This window comes from Somniosus microcephalus, chromosome 2 (assembly GCF_052327205.1).
Source record: "Somniosus microcephalus isolate GS21.2 chromosome 2, FLI_Smic_1.0, whole genome shotgun sequence".
In the NCBI taxonomy this organism is placed as follows: Eukaryota; Metazoa; Chordata; class Chondrichthyes; order Squaliformes; family Somniosidae; genus Somniosus; species Somniosus microcephalus.
In genome coordinates this window covers 385,422,268-385,447,992 of record NC_140988.1, presented here as the reverse complement: position 1 = coordinate 385,447,992, position 25,725 = coordinate 385,422,268, and the positions used below count along the sequence as shown (strand labels likewise).

Here is a 25,725-nt window from a genome sequence, read left to right as displayed (position 1 = left end):
TGTGAGGAGGATGCAAAGAGGCTTCAAGGCGATTTAGACAAGTTGAGTGAGTGGGCAAATACACGGCAGATGCAGTATAACGTGGATAAATGTGAAGTTATCCACTTCAGTAGGAAAAACAGAAAGGCAGAGTATTATTTAAATGGTGATAGATTGGGAAATGTTGATGTACAAAGGGACCTGGGTGTCCTTGTACACCAGTCACTGAAAGCAAACATACAGGTGCAGCAAGCAGTTAGGAAGGTAAATGGTATGTTGGCCTTCATTGCAAGAGGATTTGAGTACAGGAGCAAGGATGTCTTACTACAGTTGTACAGGGCCTTGGTGAGACCACACCTGGAGTACTGTGTGCAGTTTTGGTCTCCTTACCTAAGAAAGGATATACTTGCCATAGAGGGAGTGCAGCGAAGGTTCACCAGACTGATTCCTGGGATGGCAGGACTGTCGTATGAGGAGAGATTGGGTCGACTAGGCCTGTATTCACTAGAGTTTAGAAGAATGAGAGGGGATCTCATTGAAACGTATAAAATTCTGACAGGGCTCGACAGACTGGATGCAGGGAGGATGTTTCCCCTGGCTGGGGGGGCTCTAGAATGAGGGGTCACAGTCTCAGGATACGGGGTAGGACATTTAGGGCTGAGATGAGGAGAAATTTCTTCACTCAGAGGGTGGTGAACCTGTGGAATTCTCTGCCCCAGAAGGCTGGGGAGGCCAAGTCACTGAATATATTTAAAAGGAGATCGATAGATTTCTAGACGCAAAAGGCGTCAAGGGGTATGGGAAGAGAGCGGGAATATGGTATTGAGAGAGAGGATCAGCCATGACCATATTGAATGGCGGAGCAGGCTTGAAGGGCCGAATGGCCGACTCCTGCTCCTATTTTTCTATGTTTCTATTATCTCTCAGTTCTGGTATGACACTTGTAAATCTTCTTTGCACCTTCTGCAGTGCCTCTATACCCTTTCTATAAAACAGAGACCAGAACTGTGCACAGTGCTCCGAGTGTGGTCTAACCAAGGTTCTAGACAGGTTTAATATCACTTCTCTGCTTTTCAATCCTGTCCCTCTAGAAATTAACCCCAGTACTTGGGTTTTTTTTTTTGCACTTTTCTTTTTTCTGAGCCTACACGGACCGGCTCAGCCCAATGGCGGCGCGGTTCATTCCCGTGGTTCCTCAGGGGTCACCGGCACTGCTGTTTTCAAGGCACTGTGACTTCTGAAAGTCGCTGCTCCAGCAATGTCGGCCATGGCTCAGTGGGCAGCACACTCGTCTCTCGAGTCAGGAGGTTGTGGGATCAAGTCTCACTCTCTGAGACTTCAACAGATAATCCAGGTTAACATTCCACTGCAGTACTGAGGGAGCGCTGCACTGTCGGAGGGGCAGTATTGAGGGAGCGCTGCACTGTCGGAGGGGCAGTACTGAGGGAGCGCTGCACTGTCGGAGGGGCAGTACTGAGGGAGCGCTGCACTGTCGGAGGGGCAGTACTGAGGGAGCACTGCACTGTCGGAGGGGCAGTACTGAGGGAGCGCCGCACAGTCGGAAGGGCAGTACTGAGGGAGCACTGCACTGTCGGAGGGGCAGTACCGAGGGAGCGCCGCACTGTCGGAGGGGCGGTACTGAGGGAGTGCTGCACTGTCGGAGGGGCGGTGCTAAGGGAGTGCCGCACTGTCGGAGGGGCAGTACCGAGGGAGCGTCACACTGTCGGAGGGGCGGTGCTGAGGGAGCGCCACACTGTCGGAGGCCAGTACTGAGGGAGCGCCGCACTGTCGGAGGGGCAGTACTGAGGGAGCGCTGCACTGTTGGAGGGGCAGCACTGAGGAAGTGCTGCACTGGCGGAGGGGCGGTACTGAGGGAGCACCGCACTGTCGGAGGGGCAGTACTGAAGGAGCGCCGCACTGTCGGAGGGGCAGTACTGAGGGATCGCCACACTGTCGGAGGCCAGTATTGAGGGAGCGCCGCACTGTCGGAGGGGCAGTACTGAGGGAGCGCTGCACTGTCGGAGAGGCGGTACTGAGGAAGTGCTGCACTGTTGGAGGTGCGGTACTGAGGGAGTGCCGCACTGTCGGAGGGGCAGTAGTGAAGGAGTGCCGCACTGTCGGAGGGCAGTACTGAGGGAGCGCTGCACTGTCGGAGGGGCCGTCTTTCGGATGAGACATTAAACCGAGGCCCCGTCTGCTTTCTCAGGTGGACGTAAAAGATCCCATGGCACTATTTCGAAGAAGAGCAGGGGAGTTTACTCCGGTGTCCTGGCCAATATTTATCCCTCAACCAATATCACAACCAAATTATCTGGTCATTATCACATTGCTGTTTGCGGGAGCTTGCTGTGCGCAAATTGGCTGCCGCGTTTCCTACATTACAACAGTGACTACACTTCAAAAGTATTTCATTAGCTGTGAGGTTGTGAAAGGTGCAAGTCCCTTCTTTATACCAACTTTGAGACTTGTTCACTCTCTACTCCTGTACTCCTGTTCTGCTCCAGCTCCTACAACAACAACGTGCATTTATATAGCACCTTTAATGTAGTAAAACGTCCCAAGGCACTTTACAGGAGCGATTATCAAACAAAATTTGACACCGAGCCACATAAGGAGATATTAGGGCTGGTGACCAAAAGCTTGGTCAAAGAGGTAGGTTTTGAGAAGCGTCTTAAAGGAGGAGAGAGAGGTTTAGGGAGATAATTTTAGAGCTTAGGACTAGACTGCCACCAATGGTGAAGCGATTAAAATAGTGGATGTGTAAGAGGCTGGAATTGGAGGAGCACAGTGATCTCTGAGATACCTCCCCTGTCCTCAGTCCCCCTTCCTTTCTCAACTATCTGATTAAATCCACAGTACCAATTTCATTTTGTCGTTTGACAGAAATGATTATGCTTTCTTTTTAAGGACTATCTCAACAAATATGGATGGACAGAGCCCGTGAACTGGGAGGACCTGGCCTACCAAGGCGTCTCGGTCCCATTGGATGATGACCCCTCTCCACTGGACATCTCTGGGCTCCTGCTGGAAGGACATTACAGCCGTAGACACGTGAAGGAGCAGGAGGAATCCCAGCAGATGCTGGCAAAGTACACCAGTGCCCTCCTGAGATTTCAGAAAGCCAACAGCCTTCCCGTCACCGGGATTCTGGATGAAGCCACCAAAGAAGCCATGAACATGCCTCGTTGCGGAGTCCCAGATCACAAGGCACATGGCAACGACTCAGACACTCTGAACAGCACTGTGGTGCGCAGCGCCGGTCTGGGCTACAAACCGCCGACTGACCAGCTCAGGGTAGGAGGTAACATCACGGCAAATACAAGCGTGAGCCAACCCAAGCACATGGAGACTTCCCGCAGCGGAATCCAGCGCCACCACCTGGAGACCGCCCACCTCGGCGTCCAACCAAAGCGCACCGAGACTTCCCACCATGACACTCAACACAATCGCATGGAGATCACCAGCCAAGGACAGCCCAACCAAATGGTCATGTCCAACCAAAGTCAACCCAATGGTACTGGAATCTCCAGCCAAGGACAACCTAACAACACAGAGACCTCCAGCCAAGGGCAACTCAATCAAATGGTCATCTTCAACCAAAGTCAACCCAATGGTACTAGGATCTCCAACCAAGGCCAAGCCAATAACACAGAGATCTCCAACCAAGTCCAACCCAACAGCATAGAGATATCCAGCAAAGTCCAACCCAATGGTACTAGGATCTCCAGCCAAGGTAACCGCAATAACACAGAGATCGCCAGTGAAGGGCAATCCAACAACACAGAGATATCCAGCGAAGTCCAACCCAATGGTACTAGGATCTCCAGCCAAGGTAACCGCAATAACACAGAGATCGCCAGTGAAGGGCAATCCAACAACACAGAGATATCCAGCGAAGTCCAACCCAATGGTACTAGGATCTCCAGCCAAGGTAACCGCAATAACACAGAGATCGCCAGTGAAGGGCAATCCAACAACACAGAGATATCCAGCGAAGTCCAACCCAATGGTACTAGGATCTCCAGCCAAGGTAACCGCAATAACACAGAGATCTCCAGTGAAGGGCAATCCAACAACACAGAGATATCCAGCGAAGTCCAACCCAATGGTACTAGGATCTCCAACCAAGGCCAAGCCAATAACACAGAGATCTCCAACCAAGTCCAACCCAACAGCACAGAGATATCCAGCGAAGTCCAACCCAATGGTACTAGGATCTCCAGCCAAGGTAACCGCAATAACACAGAGATCTCCAGTGAAGGGCAATCCAACAACACAGAGATATCCATCCAAAGCCAACCCAACAGTACAGAGAGCTCATTGGATGGAGCCATTCCTAGTCCAAGCCGCAGAAAGCGCTTCCTACGGTGGTTCGTGGACAACATGCGGAAGAAACGAGGCTCCTCAGACTTATTGGACAACATCTTCCCGCTGCTCGCCTTCACAAAGACCAAACTGAAGTGGCGCATTCTGGACGAAGGCTACAGCTCCCAGATGACGATAGATGACCAGAAGATGATCCTGAAATTAGCCTTTCGGATGTGGAGCGAAGTCACGCCCCTCATATTTGAAGAGGATCTGACATCTCTCGCTTCTGAGATAGACATCAAACTGGGATTTGGAACAAGTGAGAATTTTCTCAGCTTTTGCAAATCAAAAATATATGCATTGGAATTCAGGTCACTGGGGATGCTTGGGAGATGTCTGTACACTAACTCAGGGCAGGTACAGCACAGGTTAGATACAGAGTAAAGCTCCCTCTACACTGTCCCATCAAACACTCCCGGGGCTGGTACAGCACGGGTTAGATACAGAGTAAAGCTCCCTCTACACTGTCCCATCAAACACTCCCGGGGTAGGTACAGCACGGGTTAGATACAGAGTAAACTTCCTCTACACTGTCCCATCAAACACTCCCAGGGCAGGTACAGCACGGGTTAGATACAGAGTAAACTTCCTCTACACTGTCCCATCAAACACTCCCAGGGCAGGTGCAGCACGGGTTAGATACAGAGTAAAGCTCCCTCTACACTGTCCCATCAAACACTCCCAGGGCAGGTACAGCACGGGTTAGATACAGAGTAAAGCTCCCTCTACACTGTCCCAGGGCAGGTGCAGCACGGGATAGACACAAAGTAAATCTCCCTCTACACTGTCCATCAAACACTCCCAGGGCAGGTATAGCACGGGTTAGATACAGATTAAAGCTCCCTCTAAACTGTCCCATCAAACACTCCCAGGGCAGGTATAGCACGGGTTAGATACAGAGTAAAGCTCCCTCTACACTGTTCCATCAAACACTCCCTGGGCAGGTACAGCATGAGTTAGATACAGAGTAAATCTCCCTCTACACTATCCCATCAAATACCAAGGGACAGAAAACGTTAGTGGGAGTTGTATACAGGCCCCCAAACAGTAATGCTGAGGGTGGGGATGGCATTAAATGGGAAATTAGAGACGCATGCATTAAGGGCACAGCAGTTATCATGGGTGACTTTAATCTACATATAGATTGGGCTAGCCAAATTAGTAACAATACTGTGGAGGAGGAATTCCTAGAGTGTATACGGGATGGTTTCCTGGACCAATATGTCAAGGAGCCAACTGGAGATCAGGCCATCTTAGACTGGATATTATGTAATGAGCAAGGATTAATTAGCAACCTGGTTGTGCAAGGCCCCTTGGGGCGGAGCGATCATAATATGATAGAATTCTTCATTAAGATGGAGAGTGAAGTATTTGACACAGAGACTAGGGTCCTGAATTTAAATAAAGGAATCTACGATGGTATGAGGCGTGAGTTGGCTAGGATGGATTGGGGAACATTACTTAAAGGGTTGATGGTGGATAGGCAATGGCAAACATTTAAAGATCGCATGGATGAACTACAGAATTTGTTCATCACTGTTTGGCATAAAAAATAAAACAGAAAAAGTGACTCAACCGTGGCTATCAAGGGAAATTAGGGATCGCATAAGATCCAAGGAGAGGACATATAAATTGGCCAGAAAAAGCAGCAAACCTGAGGAGTGGGAGCAGTTCAGGAATCAGCAAAGGAGGACAAGGGGATTAATTAAGAGGGGGAAAATAGAATGAGAGAAAGATTTCAGGGAACATAAAAATTGACTGTAAAAGCTTCTATAGATATGTGAAGAGAAAAAGATTGGTGAAGTCAAGCGTAGGTCCCTTGCAGTCAGAATCAGGGGAATTTATAATGGGGAACAAATAAATGGCTGACTAATTAAATACATACTTTGGTTCTGTCTTCACAAAGGAGGACACAAATAACCTCCCAGAGATGTCGGGGAACATAGGGTCTAATGAGAGGGAGGAACTGAATGAAATCAGTATTTGTAGGGAAATGGTGTTAGGGAAATTGACGGGATTGAAGGCCGATAAATCCCCAGGGCCTGATAATCTACATCCTAGGGTACTTAAGGAAGTGGCCCTAGAAATAGTAGATGCATTGCTGGTCATCTTCCAAAATTCTATAGACTCTGGAACAGTTCCCATGGATTGGAGGGTAGCAAATGTAACCCCACCTTTCAAAAAATGTGGTAGCGAGAAAACGGGGAATTATATACCGGTAAGCCTGGCATTGGTAGTGGGGAAAATGCTAGAGTCCATTATAAAAGATTTAATAGCAGAGCACTTGGAAAACAGTGACAGGATCGGACAAAGTCAACATGGATTTATAAAAGGTAAATCGTGCTTGACTAATCTACTGGAATTTTTTGAGGATGTAACTTTTAGATTAGATAAGGGAGAACCAGTGGATGTGGTGTATTTGGACTTTCAAAAGGCTTTCGATAAGGTCCTGCATAAGAGATTAGCGTGTAAAGTTAAAGCAAATGGGATTGGGGGTAAGGTACTGATTTGGATAGAGAACTGGTTGGCAGACAGGAAGCAAAGAGTTGGAATAAACGGGTCTTTTTCTGAGTGGCAGGCAGTGACCAGTGGGGTACCGCAGGGATCAGTGTTAGGACCCCAGCTATTCACAATATATATCAATGATCAAGGCGAGGGAACTAGATGTAATATCTCCATGTTTGCAGATGACACAAAGCTGGGTGGGCGTGTGTACTGTGAGGAGGATGTCGAGAAACTCCAGTATGATTTGGACAGGTTGGGTGATTGGGCAGATGCATGGCAGATGCAGTATAATGTGGATGAATGCAAGATTATCCACTTTGGTGGCAAAAACAGGAAGGCAGATTATTATCTGAACGGCAATAGATTGAGAGGAGGGGAAGTGCAATGAGACCTGGGTGTCCTTGTGCACCAGTCGCTGAAGGTAAGCATGCAGGTGCAGCAGGCGGTTAAGAAGGCAAATGGTATGTTGGCCTTCATAGCGAGAGGATTCGAGTACAGGAGCAAGGATGTATTGCTGCAGTTGTACAGGGCCTTGGTGAGACCACACCTTGAGTATTGTTTGCAGTTTTGGTCACCTTATCTGAGGAAGGATGTTCTTGCCATGGAGGAAGTGCAGCGAAGATTCACCAGACTGATACCTGGGATGGCACTAATGATGTATGAGGTGAGATTGGGTCGATTGGGCTTATATTCGCTAGAGTTTAGAAGAATGAGAGGGGATCTCATTGAAACATATAAAATTCTAACAGGACTAGACAGACTAGATGCAGGAAGGATGTTCCTGATGGTGGGGGAGTCCAGAATCAGGGGCCAGAGTCTAAAGATAAGGGGTAAGCCATTTAGGACAGAGATGAGGAAGACTTTCTTCACCCAGAGAGTGGTGAACATGTGGAATTCTCTACCACTAAAGGCAGTTGAGGCCAATTCTTTAAATATATTCGAGAAGGAGTTAGATATATTTCTTAAGGCTAAAGGGATCAAGGGATATGGGGAGAAAGCAGGGACAGGGCACTGAATTTGGATGATCAACCATGATCTCATTAAATGGGCAGCAGGCTCGAGGGGCTGAATGGCCTACTCCTGCTCCTATCTTCTATGTTTCTATGTTTCAAACACTCCCAGGGCAGGTACAGCATGGGTTAGAAACAGAGTAAAGCTCCCTCCAGGGCAGGTACAGCACGAGCTAGATACAGAGTAAAGCTCTCTCTACACTGTCCCATCAAACACTCCCAGGGCAGGTACAGCACGGGTTAGATACAGAGTAAAGCTCCCTCTACACTGTCCCATCAAACACTCCCAAGGCAGGTACAGTACGGGTTAGATACAGAGTAAAGCTCCCTCTACACTGTCCCATCAAACACTCCCAGGGCAGGTACAACACGGGTTAGATACAGAGTAAAGCTCCCTCTACACTGTCCATCAAACACTCCCATGACAGGTACAGCACAGGTTAGATACAGAGTAAAGCTCCCTCTACACTGTCCCATTAAACACTCCCAGGGCAGGTACAGCACGGGTTAGATACAGAGTAAAGCTCCCTCTACACTGTCCCATCAAACACTCCCATGACAGGTACAGCACAGGTTAGATACAGAGTAAAGCTCCCTCTACACTGTCCCATCAAACACTCCCATGACAGGTACAGCACGGGTTAGATACAGAGTAAAGCTCCCTCTACACTGTCCCATCAAACACTCCCAGCGCAGGTACAGCACGGGTTAGATACAGAGTAAAGCTCCCTCTACACTGTCCCATCAAACACTCCCAGCGCAGGTACAGCACAGGTTAGATACAGACTAAAGTTCCCTCTACACTGCCCAAGTTACTGAGATTTTTAGTTTGTAGGCTAAAGCTCTCCACTGATGCATCTTAAGTGCATTTGATGAAAAGTTGGCAGGTTATTGTCATCCTGAGTTTTGGGGCCATATTTGGAATAGAGAATCCGCCTTTGGATAGCCTCCCTTCGGGGTAACATCCATGGATGGGATGGAGCAGTTGGGATGAGTTGAGACTGAGGGTCCTTGCTAGGTGAAGACAATCAAAGGCTGAACCCGTGTTTACTGGAGAAATGTAGAGATGGGAGGGGGACCGGATCCAGCTCTGTAAAATAACGAGATGAATGGATGAAGTTGAAGTAAATACATAATTTTAGTGAACTGGGAGTGCACAGGCAGAGGACAAGGTTTACATCGGAACAGGAGGAGGTCTATCAGCCCCTACAAGCCTGGCCCTACCATTCAGTTGTGTCATGGCTGATCTGTACCCCAACTGCTCTGGAGGGGGTCCTAAAGGGTGTCTCTCAGGCACCCCCAGGACGGCCCCAGGATTAGTGGGGAGCTTATGATGGGAGGAAAGTTTCAAGGGACTGAACTTATTTTGGGCAGAGAAGAGACTGATGAGAGACAGGACTCAGCTCTGTGAATAAATGAAGTTGGGATTAAAGCAGACGAAGCTGGGATGGGGGCCTCTGTGTGATGCCCTCGATGGGCGAGCTGCCATTTTGGGCATCGGATGAAGGCAGGACAGGGGGGCTTCGATGTGAAGCCTCTGTGGTGGAATAGTGTGGCCGGTCTCCAGGCCGGGAGAGCTGCCGAGCGCAGTGGATTCACACATCATGCCAGTTCATTCAGGAGGAAGCAGCGAGGGGTGGCGGGGGGAAATCTCCTCGGTGCAGATAATATTCGGGTGAATATCCCTCGACGGGTGTGGGCGGCCTTTAGGCTGATTTGCTTCTTTTCCTGTTCCCCACAGAGAGGCACCTCGGATGCTCGCAGGTTTTCGATGGGACGGGACAGGAGTACGCACACGCCTGGCGTCTGGGAGACGTGCACTTTGATGATGATGAGCATTTTGTCACCCCTTCTAGCAGCGAAGGGATCAGCTTGCTGACGGTTACTGATTGTCTATAAACCATTAAACACTCCTTCAGCCTCAGCTTCACACCCTGTCACTGGCAGTTTCTATCAGCTCACTTCCTGCTATTCGCTGTTTCTTTTTTTTTATTCATTCCTGGGATGTGGGCGTCGCTGGCAAGGCCAGCATTTATTGCCCATCCCTAATTACCCTCGAGAAGGTGGTGGTGAGCCGCCTTCTTGAACCGCTGCAGTCCGTGTGGTGAAGGTGCTCCCACAGTGCTGTTAGGGAGGGAGTTCCAGGATTTTGACCCAGCGACGATGAAGGAACGGACGATATATTTCCAAGTCAGGATGGTGTGTGACTTGGAGGGGAACTTGGAGGTGGTTGTGTTCCCATGAGCCTGCTGCCCTTGTCCTTCTAGGTGGTGGAGGTCGCGGGTTTGGGAGGTGCTGCCAAAGAAAGATTGACAATTAACAGTTTCTATGAGATCACTTCCTGTTATTGACAGTTTCTAATACATGATATCTAAAGTTTTCAGCTCACTTGTCCATTACCAGCAGAGTAGCACTGACAGTAATGGACAAGATTGATCCAAGCAAGTAATTTACATTGGACTGTGAATACAGAAATGTAGGACACATGTCTAAACCGGACAAGCCTCAGGCATCCCCTCGAGATTAGTAGCAAATTAGAATCTCACAGCACAGAAGGAGGCCATTCAGCCCATCGTGCCTGTGCCAGCTCTTTGAAAGAGTTATCCAATTAATCAATACCCATCGCCCTGGATTAATTCTCCTGGAGTCATGAAGATGTGGAAAAGAGTCGCAAATAGAACAGTTAACACGGCCCTGGTCGGCACCTTTAAAGGGAAGTCCATACGTTTGTGCTTCAGAAGGGGACTGAGGGTGAGCAGGGTCAACACAGATAGAGATTGCCAATTGCCGTGTGGAATGTAAGAGTGAGGTTAGTCTCTACTAGAGACTTATCATTGAGGGATGTGGAGAGCCACATAGAGCCTTTTCTCCAGAGCTCAATGCATTGAGTGGAGTCCACGATGTTATTGATCTCACCTTTGCTCTGTTGAACTCTGATTTAATTTCTTCTTCCTCAAAAGGTGGCTGTTCATGAAATTGGACACGTCCTAGGATTGCCCCACATCAGACGCCCGGGATCCATAATGCACCCAAACTACATTCCACATGACTCAAAAGACTTGGAGCTGGACTGGCATGATCGGAAAGCCATTCAGCAGATATATGGTGCGTTAGATGAGATCTTCAGTGGTGTCACTGGACGTTGAGTTCATGGACTTGGACATCAAACCTCATAATGATTGACTGATTGGTTGGTTGGTTGGTTAATTGGTTTGATAATTCATTGACTTATTGATTGTTTGGCTGGTTGATTGAAAGATTAGTTAAATAGTTGCTTGGTTTGATAGTTCATTGTCTGGCTGTTTGGTTGGTTAGTTAACTGAATTTCTGGTTGGTACCAATCTTGACTCAGCAGGTAAAACTCACCTCAGAAGGTTGTGGGTTCAAGTCCCACCCTAGAGACTTGAGCCCATAATTCAGGCTGACACTCCAGTGCAGTACTGCGGGTGTGCTGCACTGTTGGAGGTGCCGTTTTTCAGGTGAGACATTAAACTGAGGCCTCTCAGGTGGATGTAAAAGATCCCATGGCACTATTTTGAAGAAGAGCAGGGGAGTTCTCCCGTGTCCTGGGGCCAATATTTATCCCTCAACCAACATAACAAAAACAGATGATCTGGTCATTATCACATTGCTGTTTGTGGGATTTGCTGTGTGCACATTGGCTGCCACATTTCCTACATTACAACAGTGACTACACTTCAAAAGTACTTAATTGGCTGTAAAGCACTTTGGGATGTCCTGAGGTGGTGAAAGGCGCTATATAAATACAAGTTGTTGAATGATTGGATGGTTAAATGATTCTCTGGCTGGTTGGTTTTATCATGGGTTGCTTGGTTTGCCAGTTGGCTGGCTGGTTGGTTTGTTGGCTGATTTGCTAGTTAATTGGTTAGCTCATTACTTGGCTTGGTTGAATGCCATGGTCTGGTAATTAGTTAATTGGCTGCCTGGTAAGGTATAACTTGGCATTTCAAAGGCTTGATACGTCGCAGCAGATTACAAGGGGATTCCACATCCTCTAAAGGATCATCAACAAACCCTGCATATCCCAATATGCAACATTACGAACCAGCACCTCGTCACTGACCCAACAGCAGAGGTCCCTGGCTTCGACCTCCCTCAAAGACAGTGGAGAGCGCTCAACCCAATCTGCACAGGGCACGGACAATGCAGTCACCTGCCCCACAAGTGGAAGATGAGGGACGACCCGAGGTGGCCATGAGTCCCAGACCGTGGAACACCTCACATCAACCTGCCCACTGAGATCTGTTGCAGGAGGCACCTCATTTCTCCACTTGGCATCTCGGGAGGCCATCGATTGGACAGCCAAACTAGACATCCCATTGTAAGCTTTTCCCATCATACAGAACAACAACAGATCCCTTAGTGAGATTAATTGATGCATGATAATCTATGGCCTTATTAAATGAAAGGAAATGTAATTGTCATTGCAACCCAAGAGTGGATCTAATCAAAGGGTTTCTTCGACAGTCCAACCACTCAGTTTTCATTTCCAGAGCTGATGATGCCATCTGAACCACTAGATTGGGATTCCAAGGTTAGAGCCTGTCTGATATTCCAGTAGCATTTGTTCTATGGATCTATTCTGAACTTGCACCAGAGCTTATATGTGACTAGTTCGATGTACTGGGGGTATGGTGTACGTCATGGCGCTGATCATATCTCTCAATCCCACCTGATGCCCCAAACTCACGCCAGCTGCCAGGAGAGACCAGGCCCCCCTCAGGGGACAGGGGGACGGGTCTCACTGACCAACGCTTCGTTTTTATTCATTCTCGGGGTGTGGGCATTGCTGGCAAGGCCGGCATTTATTGCCCATCCCCAGTCGCCCTTGAGAAGGTGGTGGGCGGCTTATTGAACAGCTGCAGTCTGGGAGCGGTAGCATAGCAGTTATGTTACTGGACTAGTAATCCAGAGACCTGGACTAATGACCTGGAGATGCAAGTTCAAATCCCACCATGGCAGCTGGGGAATTTTAATTCAAATAGTTAAATAAATCTGGAATAATGAAACTATCGGATAGTCGTAGAAACCCATCTGGTTCACTAATGTCCTTTAGAGGAAGGAAATCTGCTGTCCTTACCCGGTCTGGCCTACATGTGACATCTTAACTGCCCTCGGAAATGGCCTAGCAAGACACTCAGTTGTACCAAACCGCAACAAAGAATTATACTCACTGTGGGAGTAACTTCACCACACGGACTGCAGCAGTTCAAGGAGGCAGCTCGTCACCACCTTCTCAAGGGCAACTAGGGATGGGCAATAAATGTAAGCGATGCCCACATCCCATGACCAAATTTTTTAAAAAGTCAGTATGATGAAGGTGCTCCTACAGTGCTGTTAGGGAGGGAGTTCCAGGATTTTGACCCAGTGACAATGAAGGAACGGCGATATATTTCCAAGTCAGGATGGTGTGTGTAACTTGGAGGTGGTGGTGTTCCCACGCGCCTGCTGCCCTTGTCCTTCTAGGTGGTAGAGGTCGCGGGTTTGGGAGGTGCTGCCGAAGAAGCCTTGGCCAGTTGCTGCAGTGCATCTTGTAGATGGTACACACTGCAGCCACGGTACGCTGGTGGTGGAGGGGGTGAATGTTTAAGGTGGTGGAAGATGGATGGGCTGCCGATCAAGCGGGCTGACTTTCTTGAGTGAGTCCTAGAGGTGAAGGTAAGAGCTTCACTGTGAGAGGCTTGGCAGTAAGTTACGAGGTTCCTCCAATAACCAGGTTAAACAGAACACAAATTAAGTCAAAGTGGTTAAAAAGTAAAGAGTAATTCTACACGGGTTATCTGAGCTGGAATGTCCACTTGTGTCTCCTGTTTGGCCTTCAGGGGTTTGTGAAGGCAGCTTCAACACCGTGTTCGACTGGGTCCGTAGAGAGGAGAATGACTTTGGCGAGGCAACATACCGTTTCAATACCTACTTCTTGCGACACAGTTGGTACTGGATGTACGAGAACCGCTTCAACAGAACTCGCTACGGAGATCCCATCCCACTGGTCGTAGGATGGCGAGGTCTCCCCCCCTCCGACATGGATGGGTTCGTTCACATCTGGACCTGGAATAAGGATACAACTCTGTTCTTTAAAGGTGAGGCCATGTTTTTACTCATTCCCTTGGTGTGGGTGTCGCTAACAAGTGCTGATGCTGCAAAATTCAGAGGGATCTAGAATATTCTTGCGGCATGTATGACCAAGTGAAACGAGATCAGAGTGCATCATTGGATTCATCTTCGGGTTCCAGAATTACCTTGTTAAGTGAATCTAAGAGAGGTAATATAAGGAAAATTTAGATATAAAACTTGAATCCCTTATGTGAAGTGCTGCTTGTTATGGTCATACTAGCAGAATTATCCTTTGAACTATCCCAGTCTCCAAACATAGTTTTGAAAGAAAGTATCGGCAGAATTTATTGCCCATCCCTAGTTGCCCTGAGACGGTGTCGATAAAAACTGAGTGACTCGCTCGGCCACTTAAGAGGGGCAGTTAAGAGTCAACCACATTGGTGTGGATCTGGAGTCACATATAAGCCAGACCAGGTAAGGACGGTAGATTTCCTTCCCTAAAGGACATCAGTGAACCAGATGGGTTTTTATGACAATCTCCACAGCGTCATGCTCACTTTTACCGAGACCAGCTTTTTATTTCCAGATTTTATTTTCAAATTGAATGCAAATTTCCAAACAGCCAGGGTGGAATTTGGACACATTTTCCCTGGATTTTTAGTGCAGACACCTGGGTTACTAGTCCAATAATAAACAACTATACTGCTGTACCATAGAGTAAATACCGAGCTCTGCCCCATATAGAGTCCCACTAAACCCAAACCCTCAATTTTACTCCCATTGTATAGAATCCCAATGGACCAAACCCCTTCCCATTCACACCCATTGTATAGAATCCCAATGGACCCAAACCCCTTCCCATTCGCTCCCATTGTATAGAATCCTAATGGACCCAAACCCCTTCCCATTCACTCTCACTTTACAGAATCCAAATGGACCAAACCTCTTCCCATTCATTCCCACTGTACAGAATCCCAATGGATCAAACCACTGTCCATTCACTCCCACTGTTTCGATCCCAATGGACCAAACGTCTTCCTGTTCACTCCCATTTTACAGAATCCAAATGGACCAAACCTCTTCCTGTTCACCCCCATTGTATAGAACCCCAATGGACCCAAACCCCTTCCCATTCACTCCCAGTTTATAGAATCCCAATGGACCCAAACCCCTTCCAATTCACCCCCATTGTACAGAATCCCAATGGACCCAAACCCCTTCCCATTCACTCCCATTGTACAGAATCCCAATGGACCCAAACACCTTCCCATTCACTCCCAGTTTATAGAATCCCAATGGTCCCAAACCCCTTCCCATTCACTCCCAGTTTATAGAATCCCAATGGACCAAACCCCTTCCCATTCACTCCCACTCTACAGAATCCCAATGGACCAAATCCCTTCCCATCGACTCCCACTGTACAGAATCCCAATGGCCATAACCCTCTTTCTATTCACTCCCATTGCACAGAATCCCAATGGACCCAAACACCTTCCCATTTACTCCCAGTTTATAGAATCCCAATGGACCCAAACCACTTCCCATTCATTCCCACTGTATAGAATCCCAATGGACCCAAACCCCTTCCCACTCACTCTCATTTTACAGAATCCCAATGGACCAAAGCCCTTCCCATTCACTCCCAGTTTATAGAATCCCAATGGACCCAAACCCCTTCCCATTCACTCCCAGTTTATAGAATCCCAATGGAACCAAACCCCTTCCCATTCACTCCCAGTTTATAGAATCCCAATGGACCCAAACCCCTTCCCATTCACTCCCATTGTACAGATTCCCAATGGACCCAAACCCCTTCCCATTCACTCCCAGTTTATAGAATCCCAATGGAACCAAACCCCTTCTCATTCACTCCCATTGTATAGAATCCCAATGGATGACACACCTTCCCATTCACTCCCATTGTATAGATTCCCAATGGACCAAACAACTTCCCAATCACTTCCATTGTATTGAATCCCAATGGACCTAAACCCCTTCCCATTGACTCCCACTGTACAGATTCCCAATGGACCCAAACCCCTTCCCATTCACTCCCAGTTTATAGAATCCCAATGGTCCCAAACCCCTTCCGATTCACTCCCATTGTACAGAATCCCAATGGACCCAAACACCTTCTTATTCACTCCCACTGTACAGATTCCCAATGGACCCAAACCCATTCACTCCCAGTTTATAGAATCCCAATGGACCCAAACCTCTTCCCATTCACTCCCATTGTACATATTCCCAATGGACCCAAACCCCTTCCCATTCACTCCCAGTTTATAGAATCCCAATGGAACCAAAGCCCTTCCCATGCAATCCCATTGTACAGAATCCCAATGGATCAAACCCCTTCCCATTCACTCCCACTCTACAGAATCCCAATGGACCAAATCCCTTCCCATTCACTCACATTGTATAGAATTCCAATAGACCCAAACCTCTTCCCACTCACTCCCACTGCACAGATACCAATGGACCAATGCCCTTCCCATTCACTCCCAGTTTATATAATCCCAATGGACCCAAACCCCTTCCCATTTACTCCCAGTTTATAGAATCCCAATGGACCCAAACCCCTTCCCATTCACTCCCAGTTTATAGAATCCCAATAGACCCAAACCCCTTCCCATTCACTCCCATTATATAGAATCCCAATAGACCCAAACCCCTTCCCATTCACTCCCATTATATAGAATCCCAATAGACCCAAACCCCTTCCCATTCACTCCCATTGTATAGAATCCCGATGGACCCAAACCCCTTTCCATTCACTCCCATTGTATAGAATCCCAATAAACCCAAACCCCTTCCTATTCACTCCCATTGTATAGAATCCCAATGGACCCAAACCCCGTTCCATTCACTCTCACTTTACAGAATCCAAATGGACCAAACCTCTTCCCATTCACTCCCATTATATAGAATCCCAATAGACCCAAACCCCTTCCCATTCACTCCCATTATATAGAATCCCAATAGACCCAAACCCCTTCCCATTCACTCCCATTATATAGAATCCCAATAGACCCAAACCCCTTCCCATTCACTCCCATTATATAGAATCCCAATAGACCCAAACCCCTTCCCATTCACCCCCATTGTACAGAATCCCAATGGACCCAAACCCCTTCCCATTCACTCCCATTGTACAGAATCCCAATGGACCCAAACACCTTCCCATTCACTCCCAGTTTATAGAATCCCAATGGTCCCAAACCCCTTCCCATTCACTCCCAGTTTATAGAATTCCAATGGTCCCAAACCCCTTCCCATTCACTCCCAGTTTATAGAATCCCAATGGACCAAACCCCTTCCCATTCACTCCCACTCTACAGAATCCCAATGGACCAAATCCCTTCCCATCGACTCCCACTGTACAGAATCCCAATGGCCATAACCCTCTTTCTATTCACTCCCATTGCACAGAATCCCAATGGACCCAAACACCTTCCCATTTACTCCCAGTTTATAGAATCCCAATGGACCCAAACCACTTCCCATTCATTCCCACTGTATAGAATCCCAATGGACCCAAACCCCTTCCCACTCACTCTCATTTTACAGAATCCCAATGGACCAAAGCCCTTCCCATTCACTCCCAGTTTATAGAATCCCAATGGACCCAAACCCCTTCCCATTCACTCCCAGTTTATAGAATCCCAATGGACCCAAACCCCTTCCCATTCACTCCCATTGTACAGATTCCCAATGGACCCAAACCCCTTCCCATTCACTCCCAGTTTATAGAATCACAATGGTACCAAAACCCTTCTCATTCACTCCCATTGTATAGAATCCCAATGGATGACACACCTTCCCATTCACTCCCATTGTATAGATTCCCAATGGACCAAACAACTTCCCAATCACTTCCATTGTATTGAATCCCAATGGACCTAAACCCCTTCCCATTGACTCCCACTGTACAGATTCCCAATGGACCCAAACCCCTTCCCATTCACTCCCAGTTTATAGAATCCCAATGGTCCCAAACCCCTTCCGATTCACTCCCATTGTACAGAATCCCAATGGACCCAAACACCTTCTTATTCACTCCCACTGTACAGATTCCCAATGGACCCAAACCCATTCACTCCCAGTTTATAGAATCCCAATGGACCCAAACCTCTTCCCATTCACTCCCATTGTACAGATTCCCAATGGACCCAAACCCCTTCCCATTCACTCCCAGTTTATAGAATCCCAATGGAACCAAAGCCCTTCCCATTCAATCCCATTGTACAGAATCCCAATGGATCAAACCCCTTCCCATTCACTCCCACTCTACAGAATCCCAATGGACCAAATCCCTTCCCATTCACTCACATTGTATAGAATTCCAATAGACCCAAACCTCTTCCCACTCACTCCCACTGCACAGATACCAATGGACCAATGCCCTTCCCATTCACTCCCAGTTTATATAATCCCAATGGACCCAAACCCCTTCCCATTTACTCCCAGTTTATAGAATCCCAATGGACCCAAACCCCTTCCCATTCACTCCCATTATATAGAATCCCAATAGACCCAAACCCCTTCCCATTCACTCCCATTATATAGAATCCCAATAGACCCAAACCCCTTCCAATTCACTCCCATTATATAGAATCCCAATAGACCCAAACCCCTTCCCATTCACTCCCATTGTATAGAATCCCGATGGACCCAAACCCCTTTCCATTCACTCCCATTGTATAGAATCCCAATAAACCCAAACCCCTTCCTATTCACTCCCATTGTATAGAATCCCAATGGACCCAAACCCCGTTCCATTCACTCTCACTTTACAGAATCCAAATGGACCAAACCTCTTCCCATTCACTCCCATTATATAGAATCCCAATAGACCCAAACCCCTTCCCATTCACTCCCATTATATAGAATCCCAATAGACCCAAACCCCTTCCCATTCACTCCCATTATATAGAATCCCAATAGACCCAAACCCCTTCCCATTCACTCCCATTATATAGAATCCCAATAGACCCAAACCCCTTCCCATTCACTCCCATTGTATAGAATCCCGATGGACCCAAACCCCTTTCCATTCACTCCCATTGTATAGAATCCCAATAAACCCAAACCCCTTCCTATTCACTCCCATTGTATAGAATCTCAATGGATCCAAACCCCTTCCAATTCACTCCCAGTTTACAGAATCCCAATGGACCCAAACCCCTTCCCATTCACTCCCAGTTTATAGAATCCCAATGGACCCAAACCCCTTCCCATTCACTCCCAGTTTACAGAATCCCAATGGACCCAAACCCCTTCCTATTCACTCCCATTATATAGAATCCCAATGGACCCAAACCTTTTCCCATTCACTCCCACTGCACAGAATCCCAATGGATCAAACCCCTTCCCATTCACTCCCACTGTATAGAATCCCAATGGACCAAATCTCTTCCTGTTCACTCCCATTTTACAGAATCCAAATGGACCAAACCTCTTCCCATTCACTCCCATTGTACACAATCCCAATGGACCGAACCTCTTCCCATTCACCCTCATTGTACACAATCCCAATGGACCAAACCCCTTCCCATTCACTCCCATTGTACACAACCCCAATGGACCAAACCCCGTCCCATTCACTCCTGTTGTACACAATCCCAATGGACCAAACCCCTTCCCATTCACTCCCATTGTATAGAATACCAATGGACCGAACCTCTTCCCATTCACCCTCATTGTACACAATCCCAATGGACCAAACCCCTTCCTATTCACTCCCGTTGTATGCAATCCCAATGGACCAAACCCCTTCCCATTCACTCCCGTTTTACACAATCCCAACGGACGCAGACAATTTGCTTGTATTACAAGTGGGGTGTAACATCAGCAGCAGCAGCCCCGCAGTATTGCTGAGCCCCTTCCGTCAGAAGCAGATCAGCTATAATAGTAGTCGCCAATAACCACATCACCCATCGGTCCCAGTGTTGAAGCTCCACCTTCACTCCTCAATGTCTTATTCCTCGGCTCACCAGCTCTGCCAACCTTTCTGTTTCTTTTTTCACTCTGGCTGTTGCCCGTCTGTTGTTCCACAAGTACCAGCAGCCCTCAGGCACCTTTCCCCCGAGAATTCACTCTTCATAGAGTGAGTGATGGAAAGCTTCCATACCACTGGAGATGGCAGAGCTGAGCCCAGTCTTGTCTTCACCAAACGTTCAACACTGGGAGTGATGGACGACATGGTTGGCGGCAGCTACTGTCCCCGTCAACCATCACAGGAGTCATCAGGACCAGGGTCTCGAGCTCATTCTTCCTCCTGCGCCGAATCATACAGCACACAAGGAGGCCATTCGGCCCATCGTGCCTGTGCCAGCTCTTCGAGGGAGCGATCCAATTAGTCCCACTTCTCTGCTCTTTCTCCAATTTTGATGCATTTAAGGGGAAGTTAGATAACTACATGAGGGAGAAAGGAATAGATGGTTATGCACAATTTTGAAATTTGCAGATGATACCAAACTTGGAAGTGTAGTAAACAGTCAGGAAGATAGTAGTAGACTTCAAGAGGACAGAGAGAGACTGGTGGAATGGCGGACACCTGGCAGATGAAATTCTACGCAGAAAGTGTGAGGTGATACATTTTGGTAGAAAGAAGGAGAGACGATGCACACTTAATGGTACAATTCTAAAGGGTGTGCAAGAACAGAGAGACCTGGGGGTGTTTGTGCAAAAATCTGTGAAGGTGGCAGGACAGGTTAACAGAGCAATTAATAAAGCATATGGAATCCTGGGCTTTATAAAGAGAGAGGCATGGAGTACAAAAGGCAGGAAGTTGTGCTAAACCTTTATAAACACTAGTTCGGCCCCAGCTGGAATATTGTGTCCAATTCTGGGCACCACACTTTAGGAAGGACATGAAGGCTTGGAGCGGGTACAGAGGAGATTTACTAGAATCATTCCAGAGATGAGGAAATACAGCTACGTGGATAGACTGGAGAAGCTGGGATTGTTCTCCTCAGAGCAGAGAAGGCGAAGAGGAGATTTGATAGAGGTGTTTAAAATCATGAAGGGTTTAGATGGAGTGAATAAAGAGAAACTGTTTCCAGTGGCTGAAGGGTCGGTAACGAGAGGGCACAGGTTTAAGGTGATTGGCAAAAGAACCAGAGGCGACATGAGGAAAAACATTTTTATGCTATGAGTGGTTAGGATTTGGAACGCGCTGCCTGATAGGGAGTTGGATACTGATTCAACAGTAACTTTCAAAAGGAAATTGGATAAATACTTGAATGAGAAAAAATTGCAGGGATATGGGGAAAGAGCGGGGGAGTGGGACTAACTGGATTGCTCTTCGAAAGAGCCGGCGCAGACTTGATGGGCCGAATGGCCTCCTTCTGGTCTGTAACATTCTATGATATACTGATAGGGGGTGATGAAGAGGGTTGGGAGGAGGCTCATGAGGGGCATAAACACCAGCATAGAGCTGTTGGGCTGAATGTCCTGTTTTGGTGCTGCAGACTCTAATTCTATACAACGTATCCATGCCGCCGCTGCCCCTTTAACCCCATGAGCTTCCGAAGGGATACTGAGATAAGCTGTAGCGCCATGAACAAGGCAGAGGCTGGCTCAGTATGGCTCAGTCCCAGGCTGCCTTTGCCAACTGAAGGTGTCTGTGAGGTGCTGACGGTGCGCTCTCTGTCTGGTCGTAGGGACGATGTACTGGCACTACGATAATGATAACGACAGAGTCTACACAGAGGACCCTCAAGGCAATCGCTATCCCCGCCCCATCTCTCAAGGGTTTCCAGGGATTGACGGTCCCATCGACACCAGCTACTTTGACAAAAGGGATCACTGCGTGTATTTCTTTAAAGGATTCAACGTGAGTATCTCTCATCCCCGACTCACTCCCAAATCTGATGCTCTTCAACCCCATGTCATCACTGCTGGTCCTTCCATTCCTTGCTTTCATTCTAATGACGGATAGCAACAATGGACAATCAGGAAGCTTACTCCAAGCACTGAAACAGCTTTGAGCACTCCCAGGACAGGTAGACCATGGGTAAATACAGAGTAAAGCTCCCTCTACACTGTCCCCATCAAACACTCCCAGGACAGGTAGACCATGGGTTAAATACAGAGTAAAGCTCCCTCTACACTGTCCCCATCAAACACTCCCAGGACAGGTAGACCATGGGTTAAATACAAAGTAAAGCTCCCTCTACACTGTCCCATCAAACACTCCCAGGGCAGGTACACCACGGGCCAGATTCAGAGTAAAGCTCCCTCTACACTGTCCCATCAAACACTCCCAGGGCCGATACAGCACAGGTTAGATACAGAGTAAAGCTCCCTCTACACTGTCCCATCAAACACTCCCAGCGCAGGTACAGCACGGGTTAGATACAGAGTAAAGCTCCATCTACACTGTCCCATCAAACACTCCCAGGGCAGGTACAGCACGGGTTAGATACAGATTAAAGCTCCCTCTACACTGTCCCATCAAACACTCCCGGGTCAGGTACAGCACAGCTGTAGATACAGATTAAAGCTCCCTCTACACTGTCCCATCAAACAATCCCAGGACAGGTGCAGCACGGGGAAGATACAGAGGACAGCTCCCTCTACACTGCCCCATGAAACAATCCCAGGGCAGGGACAGCACGGGTTAGATACAGAGTAAAGCTCCCTCTGCACTGTCCCATCAAACACTCCCAGGGCAGGTACAGCACGGGTTAGATACAGAGTAAAGCTCCCTCTACACTGTCCCATCAAACACTCCCAGGGCAGGTACAGCACAGGTCAGATACAGAGTAAAGCTCCCTCTACACTGTCCCATCAAACACTCCCAGGGCAGGTACAGCACGGGTTAGATACAGAGTAAAGCTTCCTCTACACTGTCCCATCAAACACTCCCAGCGCAGGTACAGCACGGGTTAGATACAGCGTAAAGCTCCCTCTCCACTGTCCGATCAAGCACTCCCAGGGCAGGTACAGCACGGGTTAGATACAGAGTAAAGCTCCCTCTACACTGTCCCATCAAACACTCCCAGGGCAGGTACAGCACGGGTTAGATACAGAGTAAAGCTCCCTCTACACTGTCCCATCAAACACTCCCAGGGCAGGTACAGCACAGGGTTAGATACAGAGTAAAGCTCCCTCTACACTGTCCCATCAAACACTCCCAGGGCAGGTACAGCACGGGTTAGATACAGAGTAAAGCTCCCTCTACACTGTCCCATCAAACACTCCCAGGGCAGGTACAGCACGGGTTAGATACAGAGTAAAGCTCCCTCTACACTGTCCCATCAAACACTCCCAGGGCAGGTACAGCACGGGTTAGATACAGAGTAAAGCTCCCTCTACACTGTCCCATCAAACACTCCCAGGGCAGGTACTGCACGGGTAAGATACAGAGTAAAGCTCCCTCTACACTGTCCCATCAAACACTCCCAGGGCAGGTAAGGATGGGAGGAGTTGACGCTAAGTTCGGGCGTTGGGAGGAGTTGACCCTAAGTTGGGGGATGGGAGTAGTTGACCCTAAGTTGGGGGATGGGAGGAGTTGACCCTAAGTTGGGCGATCGGAGGAGTTGACCCTAAGTTGGGGGATGGGAGGAGTTGACCCTAAGTTGGGGGATGGGAGGAGTTGACCCTAAGTTGGGCGATCGGAGGAGTTGACCCTAAGTTGGGGGATGGGAGGAGTTGACCCTAAGTTGGGGGATGGGAGGAGTTGACCCTAAGTTGGGCGATCGGAGGAGTTGACCCTAAGTTGGGGGATGGGAGTAGTTGACCCTAAGTTGGGCGATCGGAGGAGTTGACCCTAAGTTGGGCGATGGGAGGAGTTGACCCTAAGTTGGGCGATGGGAGGAGTTGACCCTAAGTTGGGGGATGGGAGGAGTTGACCCTAAGTTGGGGGATGGGAGGAGTTGACCCTAAGTTGGGGGATGGGAGGAGTTGACCCTAAGTTGGGCGATGGGCGGAGTTAACCCTAAGTTGGGGGATGGGAGGAGTTGACCCTAAGTTGGGCGATGGGAGGAGTTGACCCTAAGTTGGGCGATAGGAGGAGTTGACCCTAAGTTGGGGGATGGGAGGAGTTGACCCTAAGTTTGGGCGATGGGAGGAGTTGACCCTAAGTTGGGCGATGGGAGGAGTTGACCCTAAGCTGGGGAATGGGAAGAGTTGACCCTAAGTTGGGGAATGGGAGGAGTTGACCCTAAGTTGGGGCGATGGGAGGAGTTGACCCTAAGTTGGGGGATGGGAGGAGTTGACCCTTAGCTGGGGAATGGGAAGAGTTGACCCTAAGTTGGGGAATGGGAGGAGTTGACCCTAAGTTGGGGCGATGGGAGGATTTGACCCTAAGTTGGGGGATGGGAGGAGTTGACCCTAAGTTGGGCGATGGGAGGAGTTGACCCTAAGTTGGGGCGATGGGAGGAGTTGACCCTAAGTTGGGGCGATGGGAGGAGTTGACCCTAAGTTGGGGCGATGGGAGGAGTTGACCCTAAGTTGGGGCGATGGGAGGAGTTGACCCTAAGTTGGGGGATGGGAGGAGTTGACCCTAAGTTGGGGCGATGGGAGGAGTTGACCCTAAGTTGGGGCGATGGGAGGAGCTGACCCTAAGTTGGGGGATGGGAGTAGTTGACCCTAAGTTGGGGCGATGGGAGGAGCTGACCCTAAGTTGGGGGATGGGAGGAGTTGACCCTAAGTTGGGGCGATGGGAGGAGTTGACCCTAAGTTGGGGGATGGGAGGAGTTGACCCTAAGTTGGGGGATGGGAGGAGTTGACCCTAAGTTGGGCGATGGGAGGAGTTGATCCTAAGTTGGGCGATGGGAGGAGTTGACCCTAAGTTGGGCGAAGGGAGGAGTTGACCCTAAGTTGGGCGATGGGAGGAGTTGACTCTAAGTTGGGCGAAGGGAGGAGTTGACCCTAAGTTGGGGGATGGGAGCAGTTGACCTTAAGTTGGGCGATGGGAGGAGTTGACCCTAAGTTGGGGGATGGGAGCAGTTGACCTTAAGTTGGGCGATGGGAGGAGTTGACCCTAAGTTGGGCGATGGGAGGAGTTGACCCTAAGTTGGGCGAAGGGAGGAGTTGACCCTAAGTTGGGGGATGGGAGGAGTTGACCCTAAGTTGGGCGATGGGAGGAGTTGACCCTAAGTTGGGCGATGGGAGGAGTTGACCCTAAGTTGGGGGATGGGAGCAGTTGACCTTAAGTTGGGCGATGGGAGGAGTTGACCCTAAGTTGGTTGATGGGAGGAGTTGACCCTAAGTTGGGCAATGGGAGGAGTTGACCATAAGCTGGGCGATGGGAGGAGTTGACCCTAAGTTGGGCGATGGGAGGAGTTGACCCTAAGTTGGGCGATGGGAGGAGTTGACCCTAAGTTGGGTGATGGGAGGAGTTGACCCTCAGTTGGGCGATGGGAGGAGTTGACCCTAAGTTGGGCGATGGGAGGAGTTGACACTAAGTTGGGGGATCGGAGGAGTTGACCCTAAGTTGGGGCAATGGGAGGAGTTGACCCTAAGTTCGGGGATGGGAGGAGTTGACCCTAAGTTGGGCGATGGAAGGAGTTGACCCTAACTTGGGGAATGGGAGGAGTTGACCATAAGTTGGGCGAAGTGAGTAGTTGACCCTAAGTTGGGGGATGGGAAGAGTTTACCCTAAGGTGGGGGATGGGAGGAGTTGACCCTAAGTTGGGGAATGGGAGGAGTTGACCCTAAGTTGGTGGATGGGAGGAGTTGACCCTAAGTTGGGGGATGGGAGGCTTTGACCCTACGTTGGGCGATGGGAGGAGTTGACCCTAAGTTGGGCGATGGGAGGAGTTGACCCTAAGTTTGG

The 25,725-nt window shown here is 48.8% G+C and overlaps 1 protein-coding gene across 1 annotated transcript in view; it reads left to right on the top strand.

Moving 5' to 3' along the window:
• The window catches only part of LOC147123835 (uncharacterized), a 57,528-nt gene that overhangs the window by 1,022 nt on the left and 30,781 nt on the right, over positions 1-25,725 (top strand). Inside the window, exons 2-6 of the mRNA XM_085976360.1 lie at positions 2,887-4,606; positions 9,604-9,743; positions 10,823-10,967; positions 13,706-13,963; positions 21,605-21,777. Of these exons, the coding sequence (XP_085832486.1) occupies positions 2,887-4,606; positions 9,604-9,743; positions 10,823-10,967; positions 13,706-13,963; positions 21,605-21,777 (2,436 nt within the window). The remainder of the gene's footprint in view (positions 1-2,886; positions 4,607-9,603; positions 9,744-10,822; positions 10,968-13,705; positions 13,964-21,604; positions 21,778-25,725) is intronic.